The 14,341-nt window shown below is 38.8% G+C and overlaps 1 protein-coding gene across 1 annotated transcript in view; it reads left to right on the top strand.

Annotated features, from left to right (window-relative positions):
* The window catches only part of LOC134538691 (junctophilin-1), a 386,273-nt gene extending 375,924 nt beyond the window's left edge, over positions 1–10,349 (top strand). Inside the window, exon 10 of the mRNA XM_063380120.1 lies at positions 7,845–10,349. Coding sequence (XP_063236190.1) covers positions 7,845–7,931 — 87 coding nt within the window. The 3' untranslated portion in view covers positions 7,932–10,349. The remainder of the gene's footprint in view (positions 1–7,844) is intronic.
* The last annotated feature ends 3,992 nt before the right edge of the window (positions 10,350–14,341 follow it).

Here is a 14,341-nt window from a genome sequence, read left to right as displayed (position 1 = left end):
GAATCTTGCTGAAGGGAGGATCGTTATAAAACAGTTTCATGGACATAACGCCATTATTGGTCAACACTGGCTCTCGTAGAGAAAACCCGAAGAAAACGGATGACCTGATGGCATGATGAAGGGAACAGATCTCAAGTTTCCGAAACGTCGCAACCTTTTTGTGTTGGGTAGCCTATGCTGTGTTCATCTGTGCTGTCGTGTTGTGTTGTCAGAATATATGTTCAGTATCATCGTTGGGTTCCTCTTATTGTCGTCGCTGTGTTGTTGCCCAAGCTTGTTGTTGTTCTGTACTTACCGTTCTTGTTGCAACTGTCTCTTCGTCAGCCCACTGTGGTTCGTCTCTGGTGTGATATAGTTTCATCTATGACATACCCTCAGTTTCAACCGGCAATGCTTTTATCCATGAAATGCTTTTAACACAAGTGTGGATTTTTGTTAATGTACAAATTTTCTTGTATCATTACAATAAAACTCTTTCCAAAGTGTCGTAGATCTGTAGTACAGGTATTCGCCCGTAGAAATTCGTCCGAGAGTTTCTAACCGTAAGAAATCATCTCTGAATACTGTGCTCGTTTTTTTTTTTGTACTGGGCCCATATTTTGGCCTGTGCATGCAATAAGCAGGAAAATTAAAAAAAAATTATACAGTAAGTTCTCCGTAAAACATAAGTTTTGACGTTTACGCTTAACAACATTTGCAATCGCAAGCGGGGCCCTCCTGAGTGAGGGGGCTTCTTAATTTCGGGAATGGGGGGATAGGCGCCTGGTCCCCCATGGGATTACCCTCCCCCCCCCCCCCCCGGGATATCAGGCCATGTTTTATAGTGTACATTAAAAAACCGGTTTAAAAATAAATTACGTGAACTTTGCACGACCTCACATTTCGCCTCGCGCGGGCTGGTTCTCCGAACTCTGGCCACGAATGAATGACCTCGGGAAGCATCAAGGAGTTCTCCGACTGTGCGCGGTCATCCCAGCGCTTTGTGGCGGCGTGCTTCGTGCTGAAAGCCCCCGAGCAGGAGGTGTGGGTGATTCGCAGGGGGAATGGCTGCCATTCAACTGGATTTCGCTCCATCCGTCCCTCATCGGGGACGCAACCACAACGCTGAAATACCACAACGCCGAAATGCCAAATTGACCACAATGCTGACAGCTAGAAAACTGCTGTGTACCACAACGCCGAAATACACTAACGCCGAATAATGTCATTGCAGGACTGCCACAAAGGTTAGGTTAGGTTGGACTAGGTTAGGTTGGACTAGGTTAGGTTGGACTAGGTTAGGTTGGACTAGGATAGGCTAGGTTAAGTTAGGATAGGCTAGGTTAGGTTAGGATTGATTGTGGTATTTCGGCGTTAAGGTACATTTAAGAAACACACACAAATTCATTCAGTTGTTATTTCGTCGTTGTGGTACACAGCAGTTTTCTAGCTGTCGACGTTGTGGTCAATTTTGACATTCGGCGTTATGGTATTTCGGCGTTGTTGTAACGACCCTCCGTCATCCGACCGTTTGTCCGTCATCCGTCCGTCAGTCGCAGTGACCTGCAGCCAATAAGATTGGCCCGAAAAATTTCCATCAGTCCCGTCCGTAGGAAAGCTTGATGACTTCATACCAACGAAATCATAACCTCCAAATGTCCGCATATTAGAAGTCTTTGAAGTTCGGTTGTTTAGATGCTTACGTGGTTATTTGAAATTATTTTAGGACACATTTTAAATGATTGTGTTTTGTAATAAAAAAAATGTGTACGATTGACATAAGTGTTGTTGATTACTCGCGGTAAATCTGAAAAATGGTGAAAAAAATATTGAGTTTAATGACTTGTATGTGCATATCTTTCGAGAAGGATGAAAATTATTAAATTTGTTGCACTATTAACGGCAAATTTAGTTCATAAAGATCTTAGGAAGTGAGCCGAGACTCAACAATTGCGCGAATCCTCCATCAGCTAAAACACTTATCTTCCGCCTCTTCTTAATGACGCAGCAAAACCTACAAAGGTGGGTTTATCAGCAAGCACTTATGATGTCACGACGAAAAACACACACAGAGACACACACCATGTATTCACTTCCTATTTACTGAAGATAAGACCAAGGACTGCGACCTTAAAAAAGTAAATAATTGTCAGAATTTTTTTTTTCGCTCGAGGAACGGGTTGAAATCTCGGTTGAGTAACGGGCATAAAAGATAGGACACGTGCCTTTGCTGAGGTTACATCTTAACTGGCGGAGAAAGAGTTTGAACGGGAGGCACTAATTAATACTGTACAACAAATTATTAGATTGGCGCAGATAACGCGTTATCAGGAATTTGAAAGACCAAATATAATTTCCGCGAGAAAACGTCATTGACAGAGGATTCGACGTGGAGAAATCGACTCTTAACCATTTTTTGCTTAAATCCGGAAAGAGAATGGCTCGTTGTGGGGAACAGTTAGATGAGAATGATAATATTAAAAACGACAAAACTATCTTTTAAGGAGAAAAAAAACTTTTTGGATATTATAAAGTGTTACGCTTATTGCATGCATTTTGTGCTTAGACCACCCATTGCGATGACTTAACGTCAGTTCCCCCCCCCCCCCCCCCCCCCCCCCCCGTCCTCCAGCAAATCTCTTGGGCCGCAGAAATTATACTTATGAATCCTTGTATTTTACTAACAGGCTTCCATTCTTGGACAAAAAGAAAAGAAAATAAGGCACGGTTAGTGCTAGGCCTATGAGGAATACCGCACATTAAAAAAAACTTATCAACTTGGTCGTGTTAAAGTAATTTCTTAACCGGGAATAGTTGACACAGAAAGGTAGCGTTGAAGCTGGCCGGTCATTGGACTTTGGACTGTCCTTTGACTTGGCCAAGTTGCTTTTTTTTATGTGCGATATTCCTATCAGCACTGACCGTGTGTCATGCTTTTTATTTTCAAGTTTGGAAGCCTATTGGTGAAATACAACGCGAATTAATTGACGCGGTGAGGTGAGGTGACTCATCGTGAGTTTCTAATTAATAGCTGAATAGAAACAACAATGAATGTTGGTCGAGCCAGAGTTTTCACTGATGATTGTGACCTGCGCGTAATGAAAGTTTTCTTTCCAGCAGTTCGTTCGGAAGGCCAAAAAGAAAGTGATACTTTATAGTCAACTTTATAACTTTTTTTTTTGCAACCTGAAATAAGTGAAAGTATATTATTAGTGTTAACATTTACTACTGGCATTACTTTTTTTTTCTTGCTTCCAATTTTATGTTAATTTTTTTTAATGTGTTTTTGTTCCAGTTTCTGACATTTTTTTTCAATTTGTAGCAAGTAAATAAATATATTAACTTAACAATAAAGCTAGTTTTCCTTCAGTTACAAAAGTCATTGCACCCTGATTGAACCGATGCAATTCAGAAAACTGTCCACGGTTTACATGTTTCGTTAGAAAATTCGTTCTTGAGGATGAATCATCTGCGGGTCTTAACTTTTCTTTAAATAACTGCTTTCGGAAGCTCTTCATGACAGCATTTTGCGATCATTTCGTCTTTGGGATCATCGGAATCAAATTGTCCCAGTTTCAATGGTATATTATAACAGTTTAATTTGGACTATTTACAACAAATCATACATATAATTAAAGGTAAACAAACCTAGTTTTTTTTTAACTTTTCAATATTTGCATCATTAGTTAAACGGCATACATCTTAATATATATATATATATATATAAATCCAGTGTCCTAATGTTTGTTTCCAGTGAACTCTTCACCAAGTCATCCGATTTCGATGAAAATTGGCATTTATGTGTAATTTTTTCCAACTTGAGAGATAGGACGGTTTTTATTTCGATTAATGGTCTTAATAATTTATAATTAATAATAAACTGTTTATCAATGTTGATTGGTGTTATTAATCAACTGTTGTACTGTCTGACATAAATATCTCAAAGATGGCGCTACGTTTCAATTCAAATTTTATTTTTCTCCATGTTGTTCACATTTTCGTTGATGAATGTACTACGTAACCTCGCTTTTTGTATTATTTTTCATTTTATTCTCACGTGTTTACAATTATTGATATCTGTCTTCAGCTGTCAATCTACAGATATAATAACACAAATAATATTAGCTAGAGAATCAGAGTTCATCAAATTTGTAAGTATTAATTAATTGATATTATAGTTAGAACTAATCAGTATTTATTAATAAAATGAACTGTGATTTATTATAAGTAAAGGTAATCAGAGTATTTAATAATAAAATAGAATTGAAAACGTAATGTTAATCTGTGTTAAATTTTGTCTTTCAAATCCTTTCTAAATCACTCAGCCACAGCAACGCGTGGCCGGGTCTGCTAGTCCAATCTAAAAAATTAAATTCTTTCCACGCTTCGGTTAGCACGTTCGGAGTAATGGAAGCAATAAATAGCCTCTTCAGTTCTGTGTCTCAACTCTGGCAAATCATTAGGTAGCGACATTACGCAGACACGATCTTTTATAAAAGCCTTGAAAGAAAATAATCGCATGGTGTTGTCAGGTGAACGTGGAGGCCAGCGGAAAAGAGCTAGCTCTGTTGTCTCGCCGATCACGATCCATCCAACGGTCAGGGACTTCGACAGTCAAACTTTAAACGAAACGCACATTGTCCTGTAATTACAGATTCACTGTTAGCGAATTGCAGAACACGAATACACTTACGGATCAGGAGTCGACATTTTGTGTAGGTGTCGCTGCAAGCTAGAAAATAACGAAGCAGCACTCACCCATGCGCTTATCTAAAACCAAATAAACTATAGAGACTAATACTGGACAGCTCTATACTAACAACACAGGCGAGAGTGTGAAAAATAACCTAGCGGCAATAGGTGTAACTACAAACATATTTTTTATATAGTGTCAAATTATATATTATATTATCTGGTGTCAAACCTTATTAATTTAATTTTTAAAAATTTAAGTACTGGAGGTTTATATCTCTCATAAATCTGTACTATGATTAAAAAAAGGTTTTCCCAAGAGAAAATAAAGTTATTTTTGTTGCCATAATGTTAGTACCATATGTATTTAACAGATACATTGTTCATACTGGGCATACCGTTTGCCATCAATTGGACTGACGTGACAACAACGCAAGGTTTTCACACAAATTTCTTGGAGCTGTCCGGTATTAGTCTCTAGTGTATTTGCTAAAACTACATTTGAGTGACTCTTTTGATTGTGACCTTGAACCAAAACTCTAAAATGCTTACATTTTATGGTATCGAAATGTACAACTGGGACATTCTTCCGTGGATATTCTTTTGAGGTCATCGTTCTCAACGTCACAGACAACGCAGTGGCGATAAGAACTGCCGCCTCAACTTTTCGCTGTCTCTGCGCGCAGTTGCCTCACTCTGCGTCACCTTTAGTCACATTGCGTCACCTCGCGTCACCCTGCGGGCTCAGCTTGCGTCTGACCTCACGGTTGCCTGCAATTCCCGAACCATTTCCCACTGACATCGTGTTTGACCATTGTTTTGTCGTTTCATCCTCGTTGAAGTCTGCAGCAGCACGCTTGGCTTTAGCATGGGTTCATGGGTTATTTGTGGTGATCGATAAGGCGTCCTCGCACGACCCGGGGGGGGGGGGGGCGAGGTTTCTCGGTTACGAATCCAACACTTAGGCGTGACTCATACTTATGAGCACCTAGTCGTTTCCCAGATTATTCGGAGTTCCCGTCGCTTTCAAAAACCTTATCAAATCAAAACAAACATGGTACGTGGCAAGGCTCAGACCTCAGAATTACGAAAGTACGACGATGATATGTGTCTTTAGGGGGTAAAATCCTAAATTATTTTTGCCCCGCATAAATTTTAAATAAAATTTTATACAAATGAATTTCGTCAATTAAATAAAAATCTTATACTGTTCTTCAAAATTGAGAGCATGGAATCTAGGGGTTCGCAGTTTTGAACTGACTGGTTGTATGTGATCTTTGTCGTAAAACATTTTATTATTTGGAATATAATTCATGAATTAAAAATTTTGTCTTATCATAAATCCTGATTTTTTTTTTAAGGCGTTAGGACAGCCAAACGTTCGTGGACAAATGCCATACACTTTCTGTTAATATAAAACCTATACCACCCGATTATATGCCTTTACTTCGTAGTTGGGTTGAAATATAAAATGTAATTTAATTTATTAAAATCTTGAATGTAAATTCTTTTTGAATTTAACTAAATATTTTAAAAATAATTAAGGATTGTTGGCTAATTCATTTATAAAAAATTGAATTAAAACAGTAAATTATAGAAGCTTAGTAATTAGGAGCTTCAAATCAATCTTGCAATGAGAAAACATATTGGCTTGTTTTTTAGTGTGTTTGTGTATGCATATTTGATGTCAATTCATGAGGTATTTTCTTTTACAACCAGCATAAGTGGTGTATGTCCAACATATTTTGTTAACAATTTAAAATTCTACCCCTTTAAATACCTATATATATTTCTATACAAAGAATAGATTCTGATTTTTTTCTATGCTGATCTACATTTTTACTATTGAACTTATAAACTTAATATTATTTATATTCAATGGTTTTAGTCCAGTTTCAATTAAATTTCGCACACTAAACCTTCGGAACAAGAGGAAGGGCACAGTCTACGTGAAATTTCGGTAAACCACTCCCAAACCCCGTACAAAAGATATTTCGGTATAGTACTTCTTAATGAAATTTCGCAATTGGATTATTGTTTCTTTCTTCATATCCAGGCTACTGGCATTACATTGTTAATGCTTCATAATGGAGTGTGTATCCATGAGTAGGGGCGTGAGTGATGAGCTCTGAGCGAGAGTTGTGTCTGTAGACTGCCGTAACGAAGAGTGGGTGCATCAGCATAACTTTAAAAATAACTATTGGAATTATTAAAAAAAAAACACCCAACTTAGAACTGCTGTAAGGTTAAACTAATATAACTTGGTAACATCAAAACTCGGAACCTTTAGTGACTCGGAACCTTTAGTGACTCGGAACCTTTAGTGACTCGGAACCTTTAGTGACCCGGAACCTTTAGTGACTCGGAACCTTTAGTGACTCGGAACCTTTAGTGACTAGGAACCTTTAGTGACTCGGAACCTTTAGTGACTCGGAACCTTTAGTGACTCGGAACCTTTAGTGACTCGGAACCTTTAGTGACTCGGAACCTTTAGTGACTCGGAACCTTTAGTGACTCGGAACCTTTAGTGACTCGGAACCTTTAGTGACTCGGAACCTTTAGTGACTCGGAACCTTTAGTGACTCGGAACCTTTAGTGACTCGGAACCTTTAGTGACTCGGAACCTTTAGTGACTCGGAACCTTTAGTGACTCGGAACCTTTAGTGACTCGGAACCTTTATAGTGACTCTGAACCGTCGTAACTTAAAAAATTCATTCTGGCGTGTTTCTAATCTGTGCCAATACCCCTGCATCATGTGGTAAATAAGTCTATTCACGAACTGGAGGACTCGGGAGGGTATCGGAAGGTAGCTGACGCTGTGTGAGTGCCCGGTGTGTTTGAGGTGCTGTCATAACTTAGAAACACACAACTTACAAACACACAGATTAGAAACACATAACTTAGAAACACACAAGATAGAAGCTTCTAAGTGGCGTGTTTCTACGTTATGATAGTTATAAGTTGTGTGGTTCGGCGTTGTGTGTTTCTAAGTTATGACAGTTCTAAGTTATGACAGTTCTAATTTGTGTGTTTCTAAGTTACTTGTTTCTAAGTTATGATCGTTCCCACTTATGACAGTTCTAAGTTACGTGGATTTTTTTCGAGGTGTCTAAGTTATGACTGTTCTAAGGTGTGTGTTTCTAAGTAATGTGTGGTTCCCGGTGTGTTCCAGGACTGGTTCTCGCGCCAGCAACTGGTGATGCTCGTGCTGTTCATCAACATCTCGCTGGCCATCATGTTCTTCAAGCTGCTCACATAGTCCACGAGGCGCGGGCGCCCGGCGCGCTTGTCGCACGGAGAAGAGCGCGCGCTCTTCTGTTTGTCATTTTTTTAAAAAATCGCCGGACGAGGAGATCCATGCCTCGTGGCGTCCCACACACCCACACACCCACACACACACACACGAGAGGTCGTGACGTAACAAGCCGCATGTAATTTGTTTTTTCTTGTCGTCGATGAGGCGAATCTGCCAACAACAAAAAAAGAAACTTGTCATTTCCGCAGAGCCGAGCGACATAGGTATCGATATATACATAAATATTTTTTTTGTTTGATTTCTTTTTTTTTTTTTGTGGGGAGGGGAGGGTGTAAACTCGTTTTTCATCGCCAGCCTTAACGCTCAGAACCTACTATCATACACCAAGTAAAAACTATGCGCTTGTTTTGAATACCCAAAAGGCTTGTCCGCTTAGCGCGGTAGTAATTTTCGTTTTTTTGATGGCAGGAGGAAAATAATATTCCACAGCATTTTCCTCTGAGTAATAATAATAAAAAAAATAGAAATGAAATCGTACTTGAGAATTCTTTCTAAGTTTGTAATGTTTGTATTTAGAAGCGCAAGCGAATTATGATCTTGTAACTTGAATCTTGAGAGTTAGCTTGGAAGAGTCTGTAGATATTTTTTTTTCGCGATGCCGTTTCGAATGGTGTTAGCGTTCATCGGAGTGCTGAATTTAGAGGAATTTTTTTTTTAATTAGGGGTAATTGATGTTGAACTTTTTGAGTTGTCGGTGCGCCAGTTGGGTTATGTTGAGTTGGGACTCAGAAGGTGCCTGCAGTATCCACCAATGCTTTATCTTGATGCGGGAACAAACTTATTGTCGAAGAGTTGATAAGTAGTCTGCTGGGGCGAACCCGGCGATAGGAAAGCTATGTGATTATCATAATGATCGATCTTACTTTCACCGCGATCACACCGTTTGCCTTCTTTCTGCCGGAGGGAGATTTTAATTCTCTTTCAGACGGAAAAAAATGTTTATTTATTTATATTTAAAAGGTCATGTTAAAGAGATCTATTTGTAAACATTTTAATTTGTAGGTTTGAAATGTAAATTATTGACGTTCATATGATTGTGTATTTTTTTTTTTTAAATTTGTGGTCTACGAAGCATATCAATCATCACAATTCATTGTTATTTATTTCAAATGTTTTATTTGTTAACTGTCTTCTTGAAGGTAATTATAATTGCGTGCCTTTTCAATTAGGTAAATCTCGTGTATGAAAATACTTGGGGAAGGGAGGTCCGGGTCATATTTTGAAGCAACTGGGCTAAGTAATGCTGAGAAGTAACTTTTTTCTACTCGCTACAAAACCGTTGTTAGTATTCTATCATATCTTTCATCATAAAGTATTTTGATATTATTAATACTGCGAAATAATTGCTAAATGTTACAGTTAAATGGGTAGTTTTATCATTATACAATATGGCAGATTATCTTAATTCAGTGGTTCATGAAACTTACATTGTGAAACTTATTCAACGAATTAAATATGCATATGACTTTGATACTTTCCCATTTTATATAGAAAAAAATTTCAAAACATGTTTTGGTATATTGACGTATTGCTGCAAATATCTTCATGAATATGCTGCGCACAGAGGTTTATTTTTAAAGATAGGCTAAGCTGACTGTTATACTATGTTTGACTCCTCATTCCTTACAAACCTTTTATCAGTGAAACTGTATTTTCTATTTAATTGTGTTACCGTGTTTTAGAATACCTGCATTAATCATCACGGTAGTAATTCCCTCTATTTTGTTTGTGTCCTTTGCTAATTTTTTTTCATTTATGTGGGTGATTTGCGTTGTATCCAACATATGATAAATCTTTTTTACTGTATGAAACGGTGACATAAAATTTACACTGAGTAGACCTGATAAAAAATTAAAATATTTTATTTTATGAGCCACAATCAAAATCACATCAGATTATTTTAAGAAGTGTTTTATTTTTGTTTAATAAATTTTGGGAAAAATAAATACCTTATGTGCAAAGTTCAGGACTTACACCTACATACCGATCGTATTCTTCATTTGAGTAGTATTTTTATTTTGTATGATTTGAGAAAATGGTGTTTAATTCCAGTTTTATATTCTGCCATTTTATTGGACTGTTGGCCCTTTTGTGTTTGTGTTGATCGGTTGGTACCCACGCAAAAGCTTTGGGATCGTCTTTCTTTTTCTCTTTCAATTCCGTCGTGTATTCATCTCGATTTTTTTCGTCCTCTGAATTATTAATTGATTATATTACTTGTTATTGCGAATGGTTGACTGCATGGGTTCGTTTGTTGAAACAGTTTTTTGGATGAGAATAAAATATTACCTGTTGCTATTTAAATTATGTTTCCTATAATAAAATATATAAATAAAAGAGTAAGCTTTTTTGAACAATAAACGTGTTGTGTTTGATTTGCATGCGCTAAATCCCTGTACTTCATCCACTTGGAGCGGCGGGTAAGGTACTCGACGCTAAAAAAAATTATGGTTTTAATTTTTTTTTATTTTTGTTTTACTTTGCAAGCGTAATGTGTGCGATATCTAGGTTTCTGGGTTATCCTTTTTTTTGGGTTTGGTCAGTAAAGTGTTTGTTTTGGTGTCATTAAATGTGTGCTTTCATTCACTGTACGCAGTAAACCTTTGGCCACATGCTTGCACAGAAATCCAGGTGGGGAAAAACTTTCTTTGAGTGGCGTAAATACCTGTTTCTCAAGAGATCACGCCGGTTGAGAGGTCAGAACATTTTTCTTCCACCAAATCGAACCGAGGTAGATTCGCTGTCTTTTTTTTTTTTTTTTTTTTTCCAAGTGAGAAACGTTGCGAACGTCGACGTAAGTCTGTAAGGGGGGTTCACCCCCCCCCCTCCCTTCACACACACGGGGTACTATATTGTTTCCCTTCTCCAAATATTATACTTTCGTCCATTCATATGTCTCTTAACTACACCGACGTTTGCGAGTCGTATGTTCGTTCTTTCGTCCAAACGTTTGACCGTTGCGTCACCTAGTACATCCAGACGATCAGAAATTTGACTTCCCCACAGCCATTCTTGTCAATGACACTTGCACGGCGTTTTATTGACCAGTTCCAGCAGACAAAATGCGAGGGAAAGTGGTTTATTTATGTTTTAGGGGTCGCTGAGCGGTATCGGAAAGTTTTGGAACTAGGCTTTCCTACGCTCGGGGCAGAAATTTTGTCTTTAGCCGCTATACCCTCCCCCCTCCCCCAACATCACCCACCGCCCCCAACCCCATACACACACACACCTACACACACACACACACACACCTACACACACACACTCACTCACTCACTCACTCACTCACTCACTCACTCACTCATTTATAAACAGCAATAAACGTACCGTGGATAAATTTTTTGCATCCATGTATTTACATTATATGTAAAATTTTATTACATCGCGTATGATTATTCGTAATTAGTCAAATCAAAATATTAATAGATATTGTAATGTTATTTTTTCTATTCGCTATTTATTTCACTTTTTTTTAAGTTCACAAGAAATTGGTTGACTTATACTACACCCAGCAAAGTCACTATTATCTCTCCCATAATTACTTATGTAGTAAAAAAAATGCCAATTAAGAATCTACGGTGTTTAGATTATCTGTAACTAAGTTCGGATTTATAACCTACGCAAATACACTACGAAAGTAGTCGTTTACAAAAGCACAAAAGACGCATTGTCACCAAACCCTGAGACTTAAAATTTTGAAACAGGAGAAATTTATTTTTTTCCCCGCGGGTTCATTTTGATAATTCACGTTTATCATAAAAACGTATGAAATATTAAATTTGGTTCGAAAATGTTATTTTTCACTCACTTTGCGAAAGTTCAACAAGTTTAAACGTGGTAGTTGTAAGGTAACTGCTACCCCTGATGATGGCGACTGAAAAGGTCGACCGAAACGTCGACTAAAACCCGGGAGCCAAGCAACTCCAAATGATGAGCGCGAAAGCCTTACTGTCTTAATGAAACCCAGGAAGTGGCAAACTGGTAAATTCTTTCGTTTGCGTTTTTTTTTTCTTGCGTGGTTTATTATAAATGGTGTTTAAAAAACATCCTGTTGAACTTTTTTTTTTGTGTTCTTTGCGTTTCTTTATAGGTTGATAGATCCGGCGTCAGTGTAAACTCGGTGCAGTCCCAGCACGCAGAATAAGTCGTCGGCGACACCCGACCATCTGGTATTCGCGCCGCGCGCATTGGGGCAAGGAGGGAGCAGACTTGTTTCCCAACGCACGTCGCGTCGGGAGAATGGAAATCGGCGCGCCGTCCCCCCGCCCAGAGGCCTCGGCGTGCCGGCAGAGTTCGCAAGGTCAGCTGCGCTGCGGCGCTCTGGTCGGGCGGCGGCCAACCGACGCCGCGCTGTCTGAGGCAACAGCTGTTGCTCTCGCGCTCTCTCTCTCTTCACTCCCCCCTCCCCCTCCCCCTCTTCACTCTATCGTCATCCTTCCCTCAGTGGCTGTGTCACGCCACGTATCTCGCTTTCTCTCTAGCGTTATCCCTCTCTCCATCTATCTATATCCCTTTCCATCTCTCTATCTCTCACTCTCTATCACTTTTTCTTTTGTCTCTCTGTGTCAATCTCTTTTTCTCTCTCTCTTTCTTAGTCTCTTTCTGTCTCTGTCTCTCTCTTTCTCTCTCTATCTCTCTCTATTTCTTTACCTCACTCTCCTCTCCTTTGCTGTGTTTGCACTGTTTCTCATTCCACCTATTGCGCGCGCGATCGTGTAACGTCACTAGCCTAGCTGGGTTCCGACACTCGCAAGATTCCACTGGCCAGTGGTTTCAGCGACATTGGCGCAGCCAAGGTTTGTGGAAGAGGTGTGGCCGAAGTGACACATAAGAATAAGTTACGGACAGACGTGATTCTCTGGGGGAAGTCGGGGTCCTACTCTTGAAGTTTTTTTTTTTTTTCTGAAAAGACACTGCTTGAAAACTCATTTTCAGGCTACCCGATGATCCCTTAGTGCTTCTTAAAAAAAAATGAAATTCTTAGATTTTTTTTCTTATACGAAGGTAGATCCTTTTCACAACTATTTATAATAATGTCCTAATCTATACTATAATAAAACAGTAGTTTTTTTTTCTGTCTGTCTGTTTGTACGCGGTGTTCTACAAAACTACTATACGAATTTTAATGGGGTTTTCAAGTTAACATGAGCGTAGCAGAGAAAGAAATATAAGCTTTATTTCATCAAAATCGGCTCAAGGAAAGGAAAGAAATCTTAATTTTATGACATACAATATAATCATTATAAGAAGCCATTAAGTTTTGCTATTGTAAGGAACTAAGTAGAGAGTAAGAAAAAATACAGATCCTGACAGTTTGTAGTGTCGCCATATTTGTTTCAATTTTCAATACCCTTTTTGTATATTACAATTTAAATTGCAGAAAAAAAATCATGTTTCATAGCCACACAAATAGTGAGTGTGTGTCATTTCTCTATGTCCACGAGGTCTCGCCGCGTCAATTTTCTCCTTGGGGCGAACCCATCCGCTTAATTAAATTAAATAAACAGCTTTTATCGTTGAATGATTTATTTCATGAAAATCTGCTCTCATAAAGACACTAATGAATCACCAACATGTTCGATAACAAGAAATTGTGATATGGCAAAAGTGTTACAAGATTGCTCTCTAATCGTTTGGGATGAATGCACGATAGCGAATAAAAAAGCAGTTGAAGCTGTGGACAGGACACTAAGGGACATTAGGCGCGATGAAAGGCCCATGGGGAATGTCACACTACTCTTTTCTGGAGATTTTCGGCAAACTCTACCAGTTGCAAGTCGAGGGACTAGAGCCGATGAAATCAAAGCTTCGCTGAAGAATTCTTACCTCTGGCCTCAAATAAAAAAACTGCAATTAACAATTAACATGAGAGCACAGCTGGGTGGTAATTCTCATGCGCAAGAATTTTCCGGTGTTTTATTAAAAGTTGGAGAAGGTGCCCTCCCTGAGCAACACGGTCAGGTGACGCTTCCAGAAATACTTGGCAGAGTCGTATATTCGGAAGACGAACTCATACGTTCGGTATTCGGGGATCTGTCAAACATACAACATCAGGAACATACATGGTTATGTGAACGTGCCATACTCACTCCAAGAAATGACCAAGCTGCTGCAATCAATGAAAAAAATTTTAAACGAATTGAATGGGGCTGAAGTGGTTTACACATCGTTTAACAGCGTCCTTAATCAGGACGACGCCACTAATTATCCAGTTGAGTTTTTGAGTTCTCTCACTGCAAGTGGTCTTCCTGTTCACAAAATTGTTCTCAAAGTCGGTGTTCCAATAATGCTTCTGAGGAACCTTACTCCCCCAAAATTGTGCAATGGAACCCGACTAAAAGTAACTGCTCTAC

The sequence above is a fragment of the Bacillus rossius genome, chromosome 14, assembly GCF_032445375.1.
Source record: "Bacillus rossius redtenbacheri isolate Brsri chromosome 14, Brsri_v3, whole genome shotgun sequence".
NCBI lineage: Eukaryota > Metazoa > Arthropoda > Insecta > Phasmatodea > Bacillidae > Bacillus > Bacillus rossius.
Note: the sequence above shows the minus strand (reverse complement) of the source record. Positions and strands in the feature narration are given on the sequence as shown.